Source organism: Xyrauchen texanus, chromosome 16 (genome assembly GCF_025860055.1).
Source record: "Xyrauchen texanus isolate HMW12.3.18 chromosome 16, RBS_HiC_50CHRs, whole genome shotgun sequence".
NCBI classification, from domain to species: domain Eukaryota; kingdom Metazoa; phylum Chordata; class Actinopteri; order Cypriniformes; family Catostomidae; genus Xyrauchen; species Xyrauchen texanus.
In genome coordinates this window covers 15,051,737-15,077,761 of record NC_068291.1, presented here as the reverse complement: position 1 = coordinate 15,077,761, position 26,025 = coordinate 15,051,737, and the positions used below count along the sequence as shown (strand labels likewise).

The window sequence follows — 26,025 nt, the reverse complement described above, 5'->3', positions numbered from 1 at the left end:
TTTAATTTATCGAGTTATAAGCCTTTAATTTCGGTATGCCACTGAAACAGGAAATCTTTAAAAACTCCCTCAAAGCTTAAAGCGTTAACTTATATGGTTAACTTAAATTGCACACTAAGTTCATGAAAATGTTTTCCCATGGTTATCAAGAGGCTGTATTTTTGCTCCACACTACAATGTTTCTTATGTGGCTTCTCATCCTCTGACTAAACCAAAAAAATGTCTACACATTTTATTTGACTAAAATACAAATGACTTCAACACATAAATATTCATTACAACACAAACAATTTCTGCTAGACACATATTTTCATTTTCTCATTTAATTTGGAAAGCTGAAACTCATTTCAGAGGGCATGAGAACATTTTGAAGAGCCAAGGAAGTTTGTTATCAGTTGAGTAGCTGGAACATTTTCTGAAGTGTGCATCCGTTCTATTCCTGTCATCTCTAGCTCTCATTGTTGATCATGCACTATTCATCATTTCCCCCTAAAAGCAGCATTATGCACATTCAAATTTAGGTAACTTTCCTCCTGTCATGGTTTTGCAAGCAGTCTCATGCCTTTACGCTCTAAAGGTTTTTGCAAAAATGCATCTTTAAAAAAAATTATGCTTTTGCGTCTCCCAAACTGATCCTAATATCACAGCTACCTTGACTCTTTCGTGATCTTGTTGTTTTCGTAATGTCCTTCAAACAAAAGTTTTTGGTAAGTTACAGCATGCTCGTGGACTCAATATTTAAGTATATCTGTACTTTCGTAATATCTTTTGTTGACAACTCACCTGGACAGTGAGGGCAGCAGGAATCCTGTGTTCTGATTGGACTATGGCAGAGCAGCGGCGGACACACCTCCGTCTCACAGAGAACACGGCCACTGTGGCAGGTGCATTGAGTGCAGGAATCTATGTTCCATGTCTCGCCCTCTACAAAGTACTCTCCACCCGGAGCCAAACACACAGATGCCTCGCTAAGCTCTGGCTTATGAGAACTGGACTCTTCTGAAAGAAAAAGTGGAGCATTAATGCAATGCTGGGAAGAGATTTTTACTTCTATGCTGAAAAACACAGTGTCCTCAAAAGTTTTTTGTTGATAAAAAAAGGTTTGAGGTGAATCTTACGAAAACATATCTGGGACATATTTTTCTCCCAATTTATAAAAAAGAGAACAGAAAAAGAAAATGAAGCCTATTTTTGATCATTATGATTTTTTTGTATTATGATTAAGCATATTTGCCCATAAATTCTCATTACCGTAATGCATCTGTTTTGCATTTGTGTGTTTGTTTTTTATTCATATAATTCTTAATGGTAATATTAATTGTAATTTTTACTATATTAAAGAAAAAATACTGCATTAAAATATATTTTTTTCAAATTCAATGAATATTAATGAATTCAACAAGACAGTACTACCACAATGTATCAATAAATTACAATTTATATAATATATCATATTTTATTTTTTTTTCACAATTAAGTAATAAGGAGATTTTTTTGGCATTACGGTAATGACAATATTGATCCGTTTCTCACTCACACCTATCATATCACTTCTGAAGATATGGATTTAATGACTGGAGTCATATGGATTACTTTTATGCTGCCTTTATGTGATTTTTGGAGCTTTAAAAGGTCTGGTCACCATTCACTTGCATTGAAAGGACCAACAGAGCTGAGATATTGTTCTAAAAATCTTTGTTTGTGGTCAGCAGAAGAAATAACGTCATACACATCTGGGATAGCATGAGGGTGAGTAATTGATGAGAGCATTTAAATTTAAAGATCCACAAATCATGTGCTTCTTTACATGTTATGAGGTGCTGACTTACCTGGGCAGGTGGGACAACAGTGGCCAGTTCGGATGGTGGGGTTGTCACAGGGGGGCAAAGGGCAAGAAATGAGAGCACACATTTCTCTCCCAGCATGGCAGTAACAGTCCCTACAGCCGTCGTGCCAGCTCTGCCCATTCTCATGCCTTCGGCCGTCCATAGACAGACACGAGCCCAGTTTCACTGGTGGAGCCACAGAGGATGAGCTCTGATCTACACAGAGAAACATATGAAAGAATTACCATGAGTACCATGGTATTATCATGGTACATGTCTTAGCGCTTATATCAGTACCGTGGTACTTTTTTGTTAGTGACTTTTAACTAAACACATGACATATGACTGGTTTTATGATTTATGCAAAGCACAATTCAAACTTCTTTGAAGGAGGTTTCATTGTAGACACAGAAGTTTGGTTCTGAGAGATACTTTGGCATATTAAGAGAAACATGGAAGCCAGAGGATTCTGAATCATTTAAACATTTGCATTCCAGACATTTGACCTCTTCAGTGAGACATTTTCACCGGCTGCTCCTCCGCAGACAGTGTGAAATGACAAAATATGCAAGCGTTGCCTCACATCCCCCAAAGAACAAAACATTCTCAAATCTCATTCTATCTGCCAAGAGCGTCACCTCTCACCACCTCTTCATAACAGCAGCAAGGCCCCAGTCAATATCTCCAACCATTTCACATCGATTAAAATCCTGTCTGGCTGATCTAAGGAGGATGCACACTTTCACAAATTCAACACAAGGTAGATTAAAAAGGTCTTTTCTTGCTCTCCCCTCTCATTAAACGGCCAGAGATTGTGAATATTTCACATGCCAGCTTCATTATTGAGGCCGAATCAAATGGGAACACAAGAAGCATACGAATAATGGAGGGGTGTGAGTAACTGTGGGCCTGGCTTTTTGTACAACAGGTGGCTCTCAGAATAAATGGGAAATATGGGGAGGGGGGATGAGTCATGCTGGAGACCCTGTGAATATGAGGCTCAGCAGTCTTCTTTGTGCACTTTCAGAAAATACTGCACACAGCTCGCACTTTAACGCTTTCTGTAAATTAAAGCAATAACACCTTAGCATATCGATCTAGCTGTAAGAGGCTGAATGTAGCACTCCATTACCAAAGAAATCAAAATTTCTTTCTTTCTTTTGATTTTTTTTATTTAATTAGATTTTTGAATGTTCTAAATGCATGAAAGTTTCTGATCTGTGATAGCCGTCTATCCACCTTATTCCTACACCCCATGATGCTTTGTGCAAAATGTGGGAGGTACTTCCACTAAGTAAACACAGTTGTAGTTGCAACGTACGTTCATACATTTTTCCGTTGTAATGTTGATCATTTATTCATACTTCTAGATGTGTGAGCACAGCCTGACGGAGCTTAATATTCGAATTAGGGCTGCAACTAACAATTAACTTGATAATCGATTAATCTAACGATTATCGACTATTTTACGATTATTGCAATGATTAATCATTAGCTCTTAAGCGATTATTCAGCTTGTTCCCCGACATAATAGGTTGTATTAAACACGCTTACTAACAATAAAGAGGACAAAATCATCTTTTAAAAATACCTGAATTACTGAATTAAAAGGAAAAAATATATATTTTTATAAAGTTTATTTCAGTTAAGAAATTCACTGCAAAAAATCCTATTGTTATCAAGTGTTTTTGTCTTGTTTTCCATTTAAAATTGTTCTCATAAAACATTCTCAGATAACAATTTTTTTTCTGCAATATAGCTGATGTAAATCAATGTTGTTTTAAAGGAGTTTTAGATGTTTATATTGGAAAACAAGCCAAAACAAAAACAAATCAAAAACTTATTTTGTTCCATTGTATAATGGGGCACAGACTACACTCCTTTGTGTTCACTTCAATCCATCTTTAACTCACAAAAAAACAAACTCTCTCATATTAATAAAGCTGCATATTGCTGATTTTCTTCACGATAAGAAATGCACAGTGACACATATATTATGATTCAATAAGTCGCGAGCCATCATGTTATAATCTAGCTGCATTAAGTGTGCACGCTCGAGGGATGAGCGTCCCCGCAACCTTGTCTCTATCAGCTGGGTGCAGTTTCAATTTCTCCCCCTTTAGATTGGGATATTTACGCAACTCATAGAAGAGTTTCAGCCCTAATTTGAATAGCCGTTCCGATCTTTAATAGAGGTTTGTGAGGACAATTAAAAAAAAGTGGCCTTAGGATGTATGTTGAGCCACGAACCACACGTTATCCCTGAGCTCTGTAAAGACATCACAAAACATAATACAATACTCACTAAGACCTTGTTTATAGCTGGTCTTTGTTTTGTTTAATTATTCAAAATAACATCTCAACATACCTCTGTTTCTTGACTGATCGCACATTACATGTTGGTCTTGTACTTCTGTTTTTAAATGACCACTGCCTACATTAGCGAATGCTACAGAATGACCTCCGGCAGAAATTCATCCCATATCCATTTCCCCAGTAATAAGATTTAAGTAAGAAGACTCCCAGGAATAAGGTGTATAACAAGGGCATTGAAACAGAAATAAGCCATGAGACACGTCACAGTCTGTCTCCCTCATGTTTCCTAGGACTCTTATTGTGTTTCCTAGACTACATTTCCCAGTATGTACTGCCCTCATCACTGCCATCTGTTCCTGATTGTTCTCACCAATCTTCCATTCCCTCATAAGCGTTTGTATATATAAATACCCTCTAGTTTAGATCCTTTGTCAGTTCTTGTTTGTCGTTGTTTTGAATTCCGGTTTGTTGTTGTTTTGAGTTCACGTTTGTTGTTTGACATTTTTTATTAAAGCCTGCACATAGATCCTACGTCTCCAGTCTCATTTCAGCAACCATTCGTTACAAGACATCAGGTGGCTTATTGCTTTAGAAATAAGGCGAAAACAGCAATATGTTAAAATATATAAATGTTCAATTATATATTATTACTATTATTATTATTAACTTATTTATAAATAAATGTATAATAATAAGAGCTGTAAAAATTAACAAGTATGTGATTAATGAAAAAAGTTTAAAGTGTTAATTTTTCTCACTACTGATTAATTTACTGATTGCATTTACAGTTAAACCAGCTTAAACACTTTAGAACCTTTGCAATGTGTCTGCCCAGAGTCATTACACTGATGCACACTTCACAAACACAAACATCAGGGATTCAGTGTCTGTGATAAAATTATAGCAAAGGAACTCTAAACGCTTTTTGTTGTACAAAACAAGCCTATCAATTAACTTTCACCAAAACACAGAATGAGATTTTTGTCAGCAAGCGCTTTTCATGTGGAGTTCAAAGCTGCACTTGACGCTGATGTTGACGCCCTGACGTGAATCATGAACGCGGCTTCACAGTTACTCTAGTTTGCTCTACCGGTTAAATGATATTGTGGAGGAGGAGAGTTTAAGAGATTTAATGCCCATTGCAATGAATATGCAACCTATGTTTCCCACTTAGACTTTGGGAAACATTTACTTTAAATGTTACTTGAATTGGTGCTATTTTAGTGCATTTCTATTTTTATACTGTGGAAGGTTTTGTTTGGAAAATGTTAATAATGCATTATATTGTTACATGTCGTCTTGTTTTCTTTCCTAAGAAGGAAATAAATGCATTTTGACAGGAATAGAAGTATATTTAGAATTTCAGCCCATTCAAAATCTGCGATAAATCACGATTAACTGCGAAAAATTATGCGAGTAATCATGATTAACTAGGAAAATTATGCAATGAATCACAATTACAAATTTTAATTGACTGACAACACTAAATAATGATAATAATGAAGAATAACAAAAGATTATCAGTCTGGTAATATGTTTTGTTTTTGACGCGATAAAGCAACAAGCAATAAAATTCATTTAGATCAGAAAGACTCGCTGTGAATAAGAATTGATGTGAATATAGTGATAGAATAATTGCCCTTGACACAAGCACTCGGATTCTTGCTCGAACCGTTAGATCCAGCCAAAAGACGATACCGGCAGGGGAGAGGAGCTTACTTCTCAGCAGGACAGGAACTAAACTTGTGGTAATGGTGTGGTGGGGGGGTGAACGCAAACAGCAGCTTAATGAGTGATGAGCAGAGGTTGGAATATAATTGGATGAGACGCTTGAATTAAAAAAATGATGAAATGCCACTGTGAGCTTTCCTGAAAAACTACAGCTTACGCTTCCATTCCTTCCATGATGGTCTTTGTTATTGCCCTAACCAGCTGCAAAAATACAAAAACTATAAGACATTGTGTCATTGGTTCTATTTTTATTTTTTTGTGATGAGTAGTTCTGTACGCAATAAAATCTCATTGGTCCAAAATCCTGGTCCACATAGCTGTATATTAAACATGAAATATGTTTTAATTGGCTTTTAATATACTGCGTTGTGTAGCAGTTTGCTTTAAATTCTTTCAGTATGGACAGACAAATTACTTGTAACTAGAAACGTTGCATCGCCCTTGATTAGGACATAGCGTAACAAGTCACAGGTATTTTAGCTACTTTACAGTGGCTTCAAATCTGGCTCAGCCATTCAAAATTCAAAGTTGGGACTATCCGATTTGGATTCAAAATTGAATAAAGTCATGCTGTTGGTTTAAAAAATATAAAATCAGTAATTTTAACAAAAAAGGTAAAGAAGAGGCTTACCTCTACACTGACAAATCAGACAGTCCAACTCATCGTGCTGGAAGCCCATTGGACATGTCTTGTCACATGGCAACTCAGGGCATTTCTTGCAACGACAGGTGTCACAGCCATGCTTGTTCTTACTGATAAGAGAAAAAGATTAAAAGAGACATACAGTATAATTACTTTTTTACATTTTTTCATGAAAGGTTTTATATTTAGATTTATATTTTTTTATATTTATGCATTTGGCAGACGCTTTTATCCAAAGCGACTTACAGAGCACTTATTACAGGGACAATCCCCCCGGAGCAACCTGGAGTTAAGTGCCTTGCTCAAGGACACAATGGCCGTGGCTGTGGGGATCGAACCAGTGACCTTCTGATTAACAGTTATGTGCTTTAGCCCACTACACCACCACTCTACGATTCCAGGATGACATTGCTTTGCATTAGCTAAGGTGTTTTGAGTGGTTTTAGTGCATTGCTAGGTGGTTGCTAGGACATTCAGGGAGGTTGCTAGGTGACTGTTTATTGGACCATATCAGAAAAGCCCATTTTTTGCCCCCTAGATATTGCTCAGGTCTCTTCTTCAAGTCTATGGGATTTGTTTTCGGCCAGTTTACCATCCACCAGGCAAAAATTGTACATCAGACTGCTTAGAAAAGTAAAAGCACACCGATTCATAGCACAAACAGTGCAGGACAAGTTATATGCCAAACTTTGTTCAAACCTCTAACCCTAAGTGTGAGCAATAGTAATAGTGCCTGCCTTAGCTTTGACTCCTACTAATACACATTTTTTGTTCATTAATTTTGATACTGAGACTGCTTCAAAGTGCTTTACTGAACAATTGTGTGTAAACGCTATGTAAAAGACAACTGTTATTAGAATAAGGCTACGTTCAATGTCAAAATGTCAAAATGTCAAAACCCTAATTCCGTAAAGAGCCAGTACACTCTCTTAAGCAGACGGTGCCAAACCAATGCTTTTGTATTGTGCTGGCATTACACACCAGGTGCCAATGACATGGTCCAATGCCATTTGTTAACCCTATAACAAAATAGAGAGGGGGTGAGCGACCAAAAGGCAGAAAGTGGAGAAAAAGAAAGAGACTTTTTTGACCTTGGAGTCCTGTCAACAGATGGCCAATCAAAATGCTCCCTGATGGCAAAGGGTACAAAGCTTGGCCATAGTCCTGACTGCCCATCACATACACACAAGCTTGTCCCCATCCCTCATCTCTATTTCCACTCTTATCTTCTGAATAATAGGGCTGGGAAGCAGCCATGTGCACTACATATTTGGTTTGGCAATAAGAAGCTATCAGGTATGATGTCAGCAGTGTGGAATATCAATATTCTTTGTGCAGATTGTGGAGGGAGCCAGCTCTAAGCGGCATGTATTATTCAGGCCGCGAGCCTGAACCTCGGTCATAACTTTGAGAGGGCATAAATAGAAATCTAAAATTAGAATCTCAGATGCAAGCATTTGCACTTGTGTGCTCATTCATGACAGCAGAATTGAGGTGAGGAGAAACAACGAAGGGCCACGGGCCAAACTGTGATAATAAAGACTTTTCTTTAATCAACCACACCTGAGGAGATGTTTGTGATAGGAGACTATAGAGATGTGGAGCCGGCTGAAGCTGCCTTCTTGTTCTCTGCACTTTTTGTAATGGTTAGACTTTCGGTCATAATACCGACTTTATGAGGAGAAATGTAATGCTGGCCTGCAGATCTGGTAAAAACTGAGTTTGTTATACTGTAGAAAGACTATGTTATCAAGGTTACTTTTTAAACAACATCCCCAAATGTTTACCCATGGGCAGGCCAAGTTTTCTCACATTTTTAGCGCTAAATCTGAGGGAAGAGCTGCAGAATTTGGCAAAATGGATTTAAATTAAGAAAGGTAAATGGTGTTAAAGACCCCAGGGGAAGTCTCAACATATTTAAGGGCTTGTCCATTTTTCATAAATAGTGAATATGCTTTAGTAATTTTACACCCATGAACCATTATTTGGTGCTTGCTAGTCAATTGGAGGCAGTATTAGGAAATGGACATTCTCATTTTAAAGAGCATTTGATTGGACAAAAATCACAAGATGGGTCATCAATATTTTTGGTCAGTTTTTCCATAACAAATATATATATTTTTCAGTTTGTTTTGTCAACCTTTCGAAGTACACTAGCCATGGTCAGCCAGTGGGATTTGTTTCACCATAAATTTAAAACATCCATAGAACCACTGCAAATGAGCAGATTGTTTTAAATAGAAAGCATTAAAAAGAAGCACTATACTGTATAGCTCAGTGGATGACGATAGCTTTTTTCCCCCAACATGACCATGTTAGGTTAAAATGTACAAGTAGGCATAACGGAATATGTGTAATTTAGGTGCTGTGACAAGTCACCATTTAATTGCCTTATTTTGACCACCTTTCAACTTTTTTCTAGACGTACAAATAAACTAGTTTCTCAATTGATACAAGGTCGTGGAAAAGGCAAGTATGATAATTACTGGGTAACATTTTACAATAAGGTTTGTATTAGGGATCATTAACAATGTAGAATACAATTTCCCATCATTTATTAATCTCGGCTAATGTCAATTTATAAAAAAATACAACTGTTTATTGTTTGTTCATGTTAGTTCATATTGGATTAACTAATATTAATAGTATAAAATTAAATTAAATGGACTAGTATATGTAGAAGTGATCATTAACCAAGATTATTAAGCATTCATTGTTAATGTTATCTAATGTAGTAAACTAATGTTAACAAATATAACCATAAGTGTTACCCATTAAAGTAACACAAAATAAGAAAATGCTGTTTAATATAGTTTTATATAGTTTGAATTGTATATGACACTGCTGACAATGCTTGTAGAATTCCATTTCAACTACCCAAATATGTGTAAATGTTTAGTTAGAGCAACAAAATCATTGAAAACAAGTTGGCCAGAATGTGTGCAAAAGTGAATAAAAGTCAAAACATAAGGGAAAATAAGGTAATAACAGCAATGTATAATTATGTGTAAATAAAACTACATATTTGAAATAGGTCTTATTAACACAACACCGCGAAATATATATTTGTAAACAAATGTAAAGATTAAACGCATAACTCTTAGAGAGCAGTGATTTTGCAGATAGGATGTTTTGATTATTTTCCTGACTAATTGCTCATATTTTCACTCTAAGTGAGTTTTTTATTTTTTTGCGTCTTTATTCTGGCAGTGTCTGAATTCCTTCCTGTCTAATAATACTGTGAAAAGAATTTGCGCTCTAGTTTCCAGTAATGCTTTGCGTTATGAATAAATTATGTAGATTAGTGTGTACTGCTTAGTTTTACTTCTTACCGATTTTAGATGCACTGCTGTTTATTTGTTGTAACTTTCAGTTATTTGTCTTTCGTGCTTTTCAGAGCTAATTTTATATGTAATCTAATGTTTTTAGTTTTCACCGTCATTATGATTTGTATTTTAAATAATAAATTCCATGTGTGTTGCACGTTCTGCTGAGTGTGTGCTCTCTAGAAAACCTTGCACAGTGGAAAATGTCAAAATAAAAGTCAGCAATGTTTCTTAATCTTATGACTTGTTCATTTATTTCACATGTTCGTGGGGCCCTCTCAGGCATGTCAGGGCCCTAGCACACAGGTGGCTTCAAAAGATAATAGTTTAGTGGACTAACTAGATTATTGATTTCAACTGAGATGAGAGTACTACACTCCAATTGGTAGCAGAAACCAATATCAAAATAGTTAATAAAGAAACACGCAAAAGTCGGGCGTTCTAGTCCTGCGGGCGTAAATTGTGTGAGGGCCTGTTCATTGGATAAAACACTAAAAGTTTACACCAAGTAACCAATCAGCTTTTCAGAGTCTTCGTTTAGGTTTACACAAAACACTGAACATTTTCTGAGCCATAGTCTAGATTTAGCTCATGTACACAGACACTTTGAGCCATGATGCTCATACAGATACTGAAAGTTCGAATCTGGCTCACAACATATCCCAATCTCGTTTTCCCCTCTTCTCCTGTTCATTTGCAATGCATTGTCATATAAATGTGGCAAAAACAAAGCAAGCGAATCAAAAACAAACAAACATACAAACAAACCAAACTTAAGAAAAAACAAAAAAACTAAACAAAACAAAAACAATTACAGTTGGCATAAGCACATAATATGGCATAGTATAACTTTTGCACTGGGCACTTCTCCCCAATTTGGAATGCCCAATTCTCATGTTCTCATGGTGGCTTAAGTGACTTGTCTCAATCTGGGTGACGGCGGACGAATCTCAGTCGAATCTCAGTTGTCTGAGACGTCAATCCGTGCATTTTATTACGTGGCTTGTTGAGCGCATTACCGCGGAGACGTAGCGCGTGTGGAGGCCCCGCCGAGAACGAGAACCACACATTATGTTGAGGTTGCCCCATGTGACTCTACCCTCCCTACCAACCAACCGGGCCAATTTGGTTGCTTAGAAGACCTGGCTGGAGTCACTCACCATGACCTGGATTCAAACTCGTGACTCCAGGGGTTGTAGTCAGCGTCAATACTCGCTGAGCTACCCAGGCCCCCATTAATAAAGTTTTTAATTCCATTTACTGTTTCATTGTCATGTAAATGTGGCAAAAACAATACGAAACAAAAAAACAAAACAAAATCAAATAAAACAAACCAAACCAAACCAAAACAGAAAACGAAATGAAACGAAGCAAAACAAAAACATTTATAGTTGGCATTTGCGCATAATATGGAATAGTATCATTTTAGCACTGGGCACTTGTGGCACATTTGTAGCACATTAATAGTTTTTAATTCCATTTACTGTTTAAGAGTTTGTTCTCCTCTTCTCCTGTCTCATCTTCATGCCATGCAAGGTGTCTCTTTAACCTGCTGACTGCACAGCTCCACAGAAGTTTTTACAAATTGGCTTGGCAATCTGCCTGTGTAATTGGAGCAGTATTTTTTCAGATGTGGAAAAGCAGTGTTTATTTGCAGCGGCATCGAGACATAGTGTTGTGTAGATTAGGCTTTCAGCTTCGCTATCGCAACTCATCCTTTACCAGGCGCAATCAGATGCGTTGATCTGAGCTGGCCCTAATTAGCTGTCAGCTTCACACTTGCAGCCGAACACAAATGAGCAATGCTTAGAGTAAGGGATCATTTTGTCATTCACAATTTCTGTAGACCTTGTGATGAACCGTGCAGGAGTTGCTTCGGTTTGTAAACAAACAGCTTCTCACTGTCCTGATAGTTTTGGAATATCAATGACACAGAATTAAGCACAAGAAATGTTTGTAAGTAATAAATGACATTGTGAAGTGGAGATATAGGAAGAATTAGGATGCAAATCCTAACAGATAATCACTATATATGATTGATTTTAAAATAGGTTTCGTAAATGACTAACAAACATATCATGTAGTTGACACTTATCCAAAACACCTGCAAAGGTCGCCCCTTCTGAGGTTTGAAAGCTAACTTATAGCTTTAACCACTGCACCACATCACACCAATTTGAACTAAAAATAGTTCACCCAATAATGAAAATGTTGCTATTATTTACTCACCCTCATGTTGTTATAAACCTGTATGACTTCTTTGGAACACAAATTAGATTTTAGGGGTATGGAGGATGGGAAGATTTTCAACGAATAATGGCTTGGGGGCTAGGGTAGTTCAGCAGGTATTGCTAGGGAGAGTAGATTAACATGGGGTAACCTCCTTGTGGTCACGATTAGTGGTTCTCGCTCTCAATGGGGCATGTGGAAAGTTGTGTATGGATTGTGGAGAATAGCATGAGCCTCCACATGCTGGGAGTCTCCGCTGTGTCATGCACAGCGAGCCACGTGATAAGAAGGACGGATTGACTGTTTCTGAAGCGGAGGCAACTGAGACTTGTCCTCCGCTACCCAGATTTAGGAGTAACCACGCCACCACGAGTACCTAGTTAGTCGTGGGAATTGGGCATTCCAAATTGGGGAGAAAAGAATGGCTTAAATTCTGGTCTATTCTTCACACAAAGCTATCATATGTCATCAGAAGACTTGAAATATAGCGCACAGGGTCATATGAACTAATTTTATGGTGATTTTTTTTTTTTGGAGATGTCCCCACTCACTTTCATTGTATGGCAAAGAGCACTTATCTATTTTTATCTCCTTTTCTCCCAATTTGGAATGCCCAATTCCCAGTATCTGTGGTGGCGTGGTTACTGACCTCAATCCGGGTTGCCTCCGCTGTTGAGACAGTCAACCCGCACATCTTATCACGTGGCTCGCTGTGCATGACTACACGGGAGGCTCATGCTACTCTCCGTGATCCACGCACAAATTACCACACGCCCCATTGAGTGCGAGAACCCCTAATCGCGACCATGAGGAGGTTACCCCATGTGACTCCACGCTCCCTAGCAACCGGGTCAATTTGGTTGCTAAGGAGACCTGACTGGAATCACTAAGCATGCCCTTGATTCGAACTCGTGCCTCCAGGGGTGGTAGTCAGGGTCAATAGAGCACTTATCTTTGAAAAATTTCTTTGTTTGTATTCAGAGGAAGAAAGAAAATCATACAGGTTTGGAATGACATGCCACATGGGTGATTGAATCATTTTTCTTTTTTGGGTGAACTATCCCTTTATTCTAATGTCAGCTTGTTCAATAGGCAAAACAGGAAGAGCTTCATGATTCTTTGGTCACCAGATATTTGATAATTTGCTCCACCAGCAAATGTTGATCAGACACTTTGCACTTCTTTAAATGTTTAAGATATCGGAGCAGTAGATTTTATCTTTCTTACATGTATCCGAAGGGGCAGTCCTTGGCGCAGGCCACAGCCTTGCACTTCTTGTGACGTGAGCGGCACTGGCAAACCTCACAGCCGTGTATGTCAGTCTGGTAGCCAAAAGGGCATTTCAGAGTGCAGCTGGCAATTAAACCACTGCACAGTTCTTCTCCTGATGGTTAGAAGGAAAATAAAGAAAAGACTAATTAATTGCAGCATTACACATTAATTACACACATCCATTGTAATATACACAATTTAAGGTCGGCTCTATTGAGACAGAGTTGCAAAAACATGATAAATACAACACAAATCAAAGACAAATTCAAATGTAATTATAAAATATAATTAAGCTGGTGTGTAATATTTAATTAATTAGTGGGGATTGTAGTAGCATTCTACATCAACAAAATCAGCACAATTATCTCTTTTCCTTTTAACTTCTCAGACTAAGATTCACCCAGCCTCTAATTGCATACAAAACAATCCCTTAATCCATCTGCCCTTCAGTGTTTATCCTCATAAACATCTTCACTAAAGCCAGTCAGTGTCTGGAATACTGCTAAAGACCAGCTGACAGCGTCTGTATGGTGCAACGAAGATGAAGCACTTTTCTAGTGACCCAGTGGAATGTCACAGCGCTCTCTTACGTGTCTTGCAGCTGCAGGTCCGGCAGCCGTTGCCATCCAGACGGAGTCCATGCGGGCAGCTCTTCTCAGTCAGCGTGCAGTTGTTCAGTGAGCCGCAGGCAGGGGGCACCATTGTGATGTAGGTGGGCTCTGGAATACAAAATTCCCCCAGTGGATGTCAGTCACTTTTGACTAAGTGAGATAGTTAAACAGACTGAAAGAGAATGTGTGGAATGTAGGGGCTCAAACAGGACAGCGCTTATAAGTAATGGGAGTCAAAAACAATTTTCCACAGACCCTTCTTTGAACTTCTTGAAAATCTGAAATGTTTATAGAACATGCAGAAATTACTGACAGAATTTACTGTCTTGTGCTTCTCAAATATCTCATTAAATCAGCCGCTCTTGTGGTTCTTTTCTCTCTTCAGCGAAACCATTTTGCATGCAGTGCTGTGTGCTGTTCTGCTGTAGAGAATCAATCTTAACAAGTATAAAGCATGTTGAAACATCATTTTTTGATCAACAACATCCGGATCTGTCTTAACAGAATAGATGATTCAAAAATTTAAATTCTGTCATCCTTTACTCACCATTAGGATTGTTTTGCTTCTATGGAAAACAAAAGGAGGTGTTTAGCAGGTTGTCCAAACTTACTGGGGATGTTGAACTCCAAAGGCATTATTCAAGTATCATAAAAGTAATCCATATGATTGGTGAACATAATTACAAGTCTTATGAAGCCATACGATAATATTTTGTGAGGAATAGATTGAACTTTAAGTCCTTATTCACTGAGAACCTTCCCCTCCACCATAACTCTAATTTACATTCATAACTTAATTATTAAAAAATGACAAAAAGCATAATTAAAGTATCATAAAAGTAATCCATATGACTCATGCACTTTATTACAAGTCTTATTAAGCCAAACAATAATATTTTGTGAGGAACAGATCGAAATTTAAGTTGTTATTCACTGAAAATCTTCCCCTCAACCATAGCTCAAATATTTTATTGACACTTTCATTCCAAAAAAAAAAAAAAAGACAAAAAAGCATAACTTTAGTATCATAAATGTAATCAGTATGACTTGTGCACTTTATTATAAATCTTATGAAGCCATACGATAATATTTTGTGAGGAACAGATAGAAATTTAAGTTGTTATTCACTGAAAACCTTCCCCTCCACCATAGCTCTAATATTTTATTCACATTTTCGCTCCAAAACATGACCAAAAAAGCATAATTAAAGTAACATAAAAGCAATCCATATAACTTGTAGACTTTACTACAAGTCTTATGAAGCCATACGATAATAACTTACATTTCGGTCAGTTTCTCACACAAGGTTATTGTATGGCTTCAAAAGACTAACAATATAGTGCACAACTCAAATGACTACTATTATAGTGCTTTTATTTTCATTTTAGTAGCTGGAGAGCCCCAGTCCCCATTACATTGTATGGAAAAGAGCAGTGTGAACATTTAGCCAAACAATGGGGACCAGGGTAGCTCAGCATGTTTACAATGACACGCTTTTCTTTTTTGAGAGAATTATCCCTTTAATTAGAGCAGTACTTGGATGTTTTGTGGTCACACAATTTTCAGTCCATGATTCCCAAATGCCTATGTGTAAAATCAATGGAAGGACATTTTATTAAAGGGCACCTATTATGGAATTTTGAAAATTACCTTTCATGTAGTGTGTAACATAGATTTAAGTGAACAAAAACATCCTGCAAAGTTTTATATATGAAAGTTCACCGTAAAAAAAGTTATTGTCTCTCAAATGTAGGAGTCGACTCTGAGTCAATGTAATGAATCGTTTTTTCAATGAGTCATTTTCCTTTTCGTTGTGACGTCAAGACTAAAAGTTATCAAATTGGCCGCGCCCACTCATTGCGCGCGCAGACACCAGGGAAAACTTGAAAACATCATGTCGACAACAAGACGCTGTGTTCTGAAGTGCGTATCAAATGCGACCTTTTTTTCACTGCCCAGGGACGAGCATGTGAAGAATCAGTGGCTAGAGTTTATATTTACAACTATACCACACAAGTATAGCCCGAACCTTGTGCTGTGTTCGCGTCATTTTAATGACGATTGCTTTACGAACATGAATGCTTTCAAGTGTGGATTCATGAGCGGTTGATACTGAAGGAAGGTTCAGTACCAAGTTTATTTGGATCAGCTTCCTCCTCCGAATCACAACCTGTAAGTATTATTAATAATTGTTGCTTTTATGTGTTTTTTAGCATGCTTAATAAGTATTTGTGTGTGTTGTGTAAGTTACGCTCAGCGCAGCTTCTAGGTCTCCAATGTCAATTTTTTTGAAATATGTGAAATGTTTGTCGATGTTATTGGAGTTGTCATAAAGAATAGAGCAATAACTTGTAGTAATGCAGTGCTTTACCAATATGTTTATGCGTTGGGCTAACGCAAACAATAACTGATTGGGTGTTTACCACCGAACTTTGGGCTATGATCGCTAACATAAATCAACTCAAATTCCTTCTCCGATTTTGATTTTTTTACTACAAAGCGGTGATGGGCGTTCCGTTTCCGACAATCTCTGCACAGAGTATACCAATCACAACTGACTGGGTCATCTGACCAATCACCGCAGATTAGCGTCACGCAAAGGAGGGGTTTGGAAAAATGAGTCGTTGGACGAATCATTTGGGAGTCGGTGAGCAAATCAGGTAAACATAAATGCATATTATAAGAAAACAAATGTGTTTTTTGTCATTGCATGCATGTAAAACTGTTGTTGGGGACTTCCAAAACAATATTAGGAACATTTTAAATGCCATAATAGGTGCCCTTTAAGTCTGATCAGAGTGAGATAAGATTCCCTAACCCAGAAATGATGCAACATCCACTGCTTTTCTCACTCATACTCTCCCTAAGGTTATTTGAGTAAAATGTAAAGGAGTATTGTTATTAAAAATGAGCTCTCGGCGATGAACACATACCTGAGGCAAAAACGCAATGTCCTTTTCTTCCTATTCATTAAAAACCGCAGTTTCATTAATGCTACTGTAACATTTAAAGCCATTTCAACACCTTTGTTTCTTTATGTGTGGGCTTGAAAGTAAATGAGCACAACCAACTGATCATGCTCATACTCAAAGACTGCTATAAATAAACACCTGTATTCTGTATATATGGAAAAGAATGGGAATGTAAACACTTATTTAATGTGAAGTAATTCAGCAGTAAAACTCCTATTGTTTGTGGGGTTCGGGTTCAAAAGTTAGCTGCGAGCTTTGGCATTTAACCCAACCTGACAGCTTTCATTTGCTTAATTACACACGCTGCGTCTGGTACAATAGCTTCCCTGTGACAGCGAGAGGGTGTCACCTTGAGGAAATGAGGTCTCCTATTAAATAATAATTAGGAAATAAAAATGCACGGAGCGCAGGGGCAGCTGGTAGATGAGCTAAATTAAGCTGTCCTGGGACCGGGTGGATAGAGTCAGGACTGTGTCCAACAGGGCCCAGAGGACGGAGCAGGGCTTAGAAGGGACATGGACACAAATAAAGAGCAGTGGGATGGTTTCAGTGTCAAAAGACACCTTTGGAGTGGGTCTGACCTCAACATTAAAGTAACGCTCCAACGCAATCATACACAACGCTCCAACAGTGTCTATCCGTAAATGAAATTACTGACAAAAATATAACAAAGACCAGGCAAAAAAATTTTCATCCTCACAATAATTATTTTGATTAAAACATGTTACGGAAAAAAATAGGATGAAAAAAATAACACAATATATTAACAATGGACTAAGAATGTTTCAGAAGAAGAAAAATCGAAAATTATTCAAATCCAATCATAGTATATATATATGGACCACTTGAACAACTAGGTCCCTCAAATGCACCCTTTATATATGCGATTCATCCGATACAGTGTATCTACAGCATGTATCAAATTAAAAAGGACAATAAAGCAAGATTACAGGTGAACCTCAACTTTAAGGCTACGTCCACACTAATCCGTTTTCGTTTGAAAACTCCATTTCAATTTTTTTAACATCACAGGCCACATCCACACAAATAAATTATTTCAGTTTTCAGTTTCCTAATGTCACAGTTTTCCAAAGTATGCAGTTATAAAGAAATGCTCCATTAGAAACACAACATTTTGAAAATGCTGTTAAGTGTGTGGATAAGTTGCAGAATCTTAGCAAAATCAATGTATTTTCAAACGAAAACATTTTAGTCAAAGTGGCCATAGTTTTCTAAAGTATGCGTTTCTTGAGAGCGTTTTCGAGTCTTCGAAGTCTCTGCTTTCAATGGAGGAAAACCCAGTTCCAGTGTTGATGAGAGGAGTAAAAGTAACTAAATCATTGCATTTTCAAATGAAAATACATTAGTGTGGGCGTGGCCAGGGTGAAGTGTGTCTAAAAAGCCAGCTAGCTATTTGTCACCAAATTTCATTAACTACCTTGATTTATTTGAATTAGATGTGGACGCTGATGTTTTTCTTTATAAAAGGCAGAAGACAAACAGAAGGCAGTTTGCGGTCAACTACAATATCTTCTCTAATCCAACAAGAAAAATGCTGCCTGTATCTCCAAGACTCGAAAAAGCCCCTAACTGTGACATTGTAGCTACCAAGCAGGATTGTTTGTGAATGTTCAGAATAACATTTGTAATGTTTAAAAAAAAAAAAATGTATTTCAATCCTCTTCTCAACCCATTATTTGATTGGACTTACAAAGATTAAAATAATTTGAAACAAAATTGGATACAAAATGCAAATTAACCATATTTTCGAGTTGATAACTGGATGCCACTTGCAAAAATTAAATATGCAACAAAGTGAGGTCCTGTGACAACAATGTAGTATATGAATGATTTTGACTAGGCTTGCTTCGATATTAAGGCCCATTTATTCTTTGTATTTTGTACTTCTTTTATTCCTGACACTTATTTTTGGGTGCTTTTTTAAAATTGTTTATTTGATCCCCTTTTCACCCAATTCCCACTTTTTACTAGGTCCTCATGGTGGCGCGGTCACTCACCTCAATCCGGGTGTGGAAGGACAGTCTAAGTTGCCTCCACTTCTGAGATAGTCAATCCATGTATCTTTTCTTGTGGCTCGTTGTGCATGACACAGTGGAGACCCTGCATGTGAAGGCTCATGCTACTCTCTGCGATCAACGCACAACTTACCACGCACCCCAATGAGAGCAAGAACCACTAGGTGGTTATCTCATGTGACTCTACCCTACCTGGCAACCGGGCCAATTTGGTTGCTTAGGAGACCTGGCTGGAGTCATTCAGCACACCCTGGACTTGAACTTGCGACTCCAGGGGTGGCAGTCAGCGTCACTACTCGCTGAGCTACCCAGGCCCCTATTTTTGGGTGCTATTAATTCTTTAACTCCTTTGATTTTAATTGGCAATTTTTGACTTTTCTGTGAATCACTTTATATGATATATTAAATAAATTTATTTACACAGCAATTACAATTGTGGGAAACAATGTATCGTGCGCTCAAATGTAATCTTTGTGTAAAAATGTGGCTGTATTGATTCTGGTGCACAGCTGACAGCACGCTGATTAAGGAGACGACATTCAGGTGCAGTTGCAGATAATCAAACCCAGAATCATTATACATGACTAAGATGTACTATTTTCATTATCTGGTGTCTACCATCAAATCTTTTGGTGACCACAGTCCACTTTTAAAGTATCCCAAAAACCAAATAATCCCAAATTTGGCATGAAAACCAGGGAACATTGCTCACATGCTGCAGCTGCTCTGGGGAAGATTGAATGAGAGGACAAGTGTGCAGCACGCATCTGCAAAGTTATTATTATCGATGACAACACTTGTATTGCCAGTACGGCTTTACTGTTGATAACAGAAAAACACATCATTAATTCACCCATCAAACATTTAAGACCAAAGAAAGTGCCTCAGAAAACAATAGCATAATAAAATGGCATATCTAACAGAAATGTGTGTTCACTATCTTTAACTGTTGATGCCGCTGCCATATTGGATCTTTTCACATGACGTCAAGACTCTCAAGTTCGAGTTTCAAACGCGAATGCACCATTAGTTACGTGCTAGTCAAAATGTGTAATACACATTCCATTGCTGAAACAACAAGCTATACGTAACACAACATCCTAAACAATCACAACCTTCGACACAGATAATAATATCAAACTATCAAAATATAAAAAGTCTTTAAAGCATGAATTCACAGTCATTTCTAAAATCATGATGCTATTATTTCAGGAGCTCAGATTTTCACAACAACTGTTTGGCACATTGTCCTTTATGTTGATAAAATCTTTCAGATGATTATTTGAAACCTGTTTAAATTATTATTATTTTTTATTTTTTGTGTGTCTCCAATAAACATAATAAAAATGTCCCATCACATTCTCCATCAAAATCTCTCTTCACTAGCTAAGCATGACTCTGACGTAAACACAGGGATTGGAGAAATGGGAATCGGCTCTGGAATGTGTCCTCCACCTACACAAACCACATGTAAATGTGAGGCGAAACGAGAGCAGAGTTCTCTAGTCCTTGCCAACAGGTATGGCTATTTAAGACTCTATCGAGGGGGATATCAGGCATCATTACGGCAGCCTTTATTTCCCCATCTCCCATGTTTTAATAGGGCCACATATGGCACTGCTGAATGCTTTAACAGATAAAAAGAGTTGATTCTTCAGTGGTATAACAGTTCTATTCAGGGGTCATAGTTTGGCTGGTTAGCCTTGTTAGACAATATTTTAGTTAGACATTTACTATAATATAATGGCATAATTACGATTAATTAAGCTTTAAAAAATAAAAATACACAGACTTTTGTATGGCTGTCAATGGAGTGAGATGAATGGAAATGCTAAGGGATATTTCTCTCCGGGGATAGTGGAACTCCTTGGTTTTATCTTTATTTTTGATTGTAGGAATGCCGTCACAAGGCTGCCGACACTGTGGCTCCGACAGCTGCGTGGAACATGCTTTGTTATGGAAGAAACCAACAAGGCCACAAGAAATAAAAACATTCTGAGACATGGTTATGGTTAATATGTTATTTCAACACACTGAGTCGGGATCCAGACACTCATGCTCCATGTCTTGTCTTTTTGTTTGAGCACATGTCTAACAATGGCTTGTTTGCTCTCCTGTCTCTCATCCTGACCCCGCCCCATCGTTACCTCATTATTAGTTCATTTGCTTCACCTGCTTTCCTGAATACCTTCCCTTTCCCTTGTTTTCTTTCCTATTTAACCCCATTGTGTTTTTTGTCTTGTACCAGTTCGTTGTGTTTTATCACCCTGTCGGATTCTCCTGTGTTGGTTCCTGTCTTGCCCTGTATGTCTGTTCCAGCCTGGAGCATTGAGCCCAGTCTGTTCTGCAATGTTCTGACCATGGAGTTTTCCCCTTTGGGGTAGTTTTTGTTTGTTTTGTAAATTTTTTTAGTAATTTATAAAAGCCCATTCTTCTCGCATTTTCTACAAGTCCTCGCCCTGTCTTCAACTGAACCTTGACAGCTTTATTATCATTTTCCAAACAGAGCCTTTCACAGTATAAGAATTGAAACGCACTAAAAACAGCACCATTTCAAGTAACATTAAATGTTTCCCAAAGTCTAAGTGGGAGTTTCACTAATTGAAAGAGCCCCACATAGGTTGCATATTCATTGCAATGGGCATTAAATCTCAAACTCATCCTCCACAATATTATTTAGCCGGCAGACCGTGGCTATCCACTTTGCTAGAGAAATCATGAAGCCAAATTCATGATTTGCATCAGGGCATCAGTGCAAGCGTCAAGCGCTACTTTGAACTCCACATGAAAAGCGCTTGCAGACAAAAAATCTAATTCTGTGTTTTGGTGATAGTTAATACTTGTCGTGCTTCTGTGGTAATTAAAATGCACCTTACTTAGGATAAAAATACTTGATAACTGTCACTAGTTCCATTTAGTCTTGTTTTGTACAACAAAAAACATTAAGAGCTCCTTCCTCCATCATTTTATCAAAGATATTGTATCCCTGATGTGTGTGTTTGTGGCGTGTACATCAGTGTTCTGCCCTTCCAACTAGTGTTTATGCTGGTTTATTCTGTATTAATGGTATATGTGTTGATCTGTTGTAATTAATCGCATGTGTTAACGTGTTAATTTTGACAACTCTAAAAAAAAAACATTACCCTTAAGATAACGATTGCAGGTTATCACTTTTTACACTATCTGTCTAGCAAAAAACATGAAAATACATTAGTCATGAATAGATATGAAACACTAAGAAGTTAGTCACCAGGCCGCCATGGCAGGCACAATTCTAAACCGTTTGATTATTTTCACATTTCTGCACTCTCGCTGTGCTTAACATTTCACTAAAGCCCGTGATGATCAGCAAGCAGACATGCTGCCTTTGATCTATCCCTGCACTGCCCTAAGAGAGAGAAATCAAATAAAGACAGAGTGCTGCATTTGAGATCTAGTTTGCGATGCAGAAGTCTCACATAGTCAGACCTTTGACTAAACAGCAAAAGGCCTGGTCGACATTATTCTGCTCAAGCATGGGAAGAGCCATCTCAATGACACTTAAAGCAATCCGTCACAGGTCATCTTGTTTCAACTATGTTTAGGGGTGGGTTATTCTGAACTAGGTGATACAAAAGTAATAGACTGGAAACAATTAAAGCAGATGTGTGTAATTTTGTGTTACATTTAGTGGTGTAACAGTTTATTGTGGCACAATGTATCACGGTTCAAATATATAGCAGCCACAGGTGTTGTACATGTACCATGAGTTCGGGTCTAAGTGAAACCAGGAGTGCCGTTTGAAGCTTAAGAGTGATCTGCTCGAGAGAAAATTAAAGTTTACAAAGGTTTAATGAGAGTGTCATACTGATCTACTATATATAATGCGGTTGTGGAATATAATCAAGTGTAATGTCTGATTTGATTTAATCAGTAAATTATTATTATTTAACTAGATAGGCATGCACTTCCATTAAATAGCTTTTGTATTTTTTCCAATCATTTTTAGATGTAATCAGAGACAAAGCTATTTCAAATAAATTACATTTTAATTGAAAATATTTTAAATGTTTGTAATCAGTGAGTGTGTAAGCAGCATATGTATCTAACATAATTGGGGATTTTCAGTAAACAGAATTATTAGCGAATATTTCCGTTTGTTGTCGCCATTGCCATTGGTCGGATTTTTAGTCCTAGTACACCTCTGATTGGTCATTTAGCACATTTAAGAACAGTACTTTTAGCTACATTTTTAAGGAAACAAACTGTTTTGCATATGACTATAAGCTAATAATAGTAATAAAAACGTTCGATCTGAACTTTTCTTGATTCAGGCTTAGTTTAAAGACTTGTGAACTGAACCGAACAGTATCGTGAACTGAACTGAAACGTGAGATGAGTGAACCGTTACACCACTAGAAACCTTTAAAGTATTTTCTTTTATTCCATCTTAATATTCAGAGTCAAGTAACCCATTTGTAGGTCAATTTCACCTAAAAGTGTAACATTGTGGTGCAATGAAATTATTCCTCTGCTTGTTTCAGAGACCCGTCAAGACCAACACAGCAACACTGGTTCAACCAATCAGTTTGCACAGACCATTTCATAGTCAAAACCAAGAAAGCTAAGGAGAACAATTCTGCTCATGGATATCTAGTTTACTTTATGCCTCAAACAAAACTCTAAATATATTTCAAAGATTTGATGTCACTAACCTGACACACTTTGGCAAATCCAGTGATGCTTTCAACCTCAAAAGACCTTGTAAACTTGACTTTGTTTCCAGGCCGACTGATAAAAAGAAAATTTGATTATAGTACATCTTTTTCCAGTGACAGATTGTTTTTTTTGAAGAACTCTGAAAAGTGTGAAATTAACTTATAGTTAGACTAGCGATGCAGGGCCAGTATTGTTTGTATAGAACTTTGTATGAAGTGCTACAGTGCACTACCCCCTCACTTCACCAGAGTACAGAAGTGAGTGATCTCCACGGTCAGGCAGAGTCATCTTAAGCTCTAATTGCTTCACAGGCCAATAGGCGTATAAAAGATTAATTGAAAAGAGGTAAATGTGAGTGTGCCTGCAGACATCCCACTGTCACTTTCTGTTCATCCTCTGCTCTCTTAATTCTCCTCTCTCCATTTTATGCCTCGGGGTCACTATCTAGACCTGCTCAGATGACCTCAAGTCACACAGACTGCTAATCAGACTGCAAAATTTTCTGAAGTAAATGTGAGTGGTGCTTGCCTGTGTAAAATGATCACATTTAGAAATGTAATAGCACACCTCTCTACAACAACCTGAACAATTGGTGTGGTACATCTTCTGAAGCAAAGTTTATTACTTAGGGTTAGAAGTTAGGGGAACTCTATCCATATCTCTTAGCAATAATAATAGTGGTTACTAGATTTGAGTAATCACTAGTGTTTTTACTGCAAACCTCGCCACAGGATGCAAGAAAGTTTTTTAGTTAGGTGAAAAACCTAATAGCACATATCGCCTCTATATGAAGAGTGTGGAGTTATACACTAACATTTAATACTTAAAGGGACAGTTCACCCAAAAATCTACATTTTCTAATGGTTTACTCTCCTTTAAGCCATCCCAGATGTGTATGACTTTATTTCTTCTGCAGAACACGAACAAAGATTTTAAGAATATTTCAACTCTGTAGGCCCATACAATGCAAGTGAATGTGACCAGACCTTTCAAGCGCCAAATATCACATAAAGGCTTTTAAAGGCATCACTTTAGAAGACTATGTATAAACAACAGTGAAGCTTGATTATAACTGTGAATGTAAACATAACAGTACTATCTATTATCGGGCACCACCAAAAAGAAGTCTTGCTGCCACGTTTGAGCCTGTAGCACTCATCCTCCAGGCGTCCATATCGCTAAATATACTGCGTGCTTCATTTGCCCAAATCTTTAATTGGTTGAAGGCTACATAGGGTACATGAGACAGACAGGAATCCTATTACTCCCAGTGTGACTCAATTTCTCTAGAACAGCATTGATCATACCCCACAGCAACAAAACCCTGGGGTTTTCAGTAGTGTTTTTTAAAGCCTCCTCCACACATATTGTCAGTCAGGGATTTAGGAAGGGTTGATAAGATGATTAATATCGCTCTAAACAAGCTTTCATTTCTGTGTGATCCTAAGTCTATGAGTAAGAAGAAAATGTCATGCAGCTTTTACGATTTGATAACCTAGACTGCAAACAGAGTTGTGAGAAAAATCTATATTCTCCAGCACTTTTCAAAAGAATGATGTCATCAGTCCGTACACAGCCAATCCCTGGAGAGATTTATTACCCAACATACCTGCCATTCATTTATCACTCGCTTGTTTATTTTTGTGTCTGTATGTATGCATGTGTGTGTGTGTGTGAGAGAGAGAGAGAGTGAAGTAACCTTTACAAGCCCTCTCTAAAGAAATTTTGTCCATGCCCTGGAGAACTGAGCTGCATTCCTGCATACAGAGGTGTGCGTCCATACCTTCAGTGCTAAATCAAAGCTTATGATGCAATACAGAACAATGTAAAGCTCTCATGCGAAGCAAATACTGAGCTGACAACCCATCCTGTAGTAGCATTAGAAGTCCCTCAGGAAGCCTCTACAGATCTGAGAGCACAGTATGAAATATACACTGGCAAAGTTGCAGTCGTAATTTGGTATTCCTCTGCTGGTAAGTGTGAGCAGCTAATGTCTAATGGTGGGAAAGCCACAGAAGGATTTGGTTGCACCACTGTATAACAGTAGAAAAGACAAAACATGGTAAAGACGTCAGGCAGGAAAAATGAGAATGTAGAGATATTTAGGTTGTGTTGGAGGGGGTTGCTGAGAGAGTCAGGTATGTACCTGCCTGCTTTGCTCACACAGTCTAATAGATTATTCACACCTACTGTATGTGACTGGAATCGAAAGTCAAATACATGCAGTTGAGTGCTAGGAAACAATGATCGGATAGGAGGATGTCGCTCGCACACACTTACACTTTTATTGACTTCATTGAAATGGAGTCTGTCCTGAGATGCCCTTTTTTGTAGTGTAATAAATATTAAATGCTATTATTATTGC

The 26,025-nt window shown here is 37.7% G+C and overlaps 1 protein-coding gene across 2 annotated transcripts in view; it reads right to left on the bottom strand.

Annotated features, from left to right (window-relative positions):
- Positions 1-26,025, bottom strand: part of crim1 (cysteine rich transmembrane BMP regulator 1 (chordin-like)) — a 163,494-nt gene that overhangs the window by 11,894 nt on the left and 125,575 nt on the right. For both annotated transcript variants that reach the window (XM_052145627.1, XM_052145628.1), the window contains 5 exons: positions 13,934-14,062; positions 13,299-13,455; positions 6,505-6,626; positions 1,830-2,042; positions 784-999 (listed from right to left, as the gene is read on the bottom strand). In XM_052145627.1, coding sequence (XP_052001587.1) covers positions 784-999; positions 1,830-2,042; positions 6,505-6,626; positions 13,299-13,455; positions 13,934-14,062 — 837 coding nt within the window. The remainder of the gene's footprint in view (positions 1-783; positions 1,000-1,829; positions 2,043-6,504; positions 6,627-13,298; positions 13,456-13,933; positions 14,063-26,025) is intronic.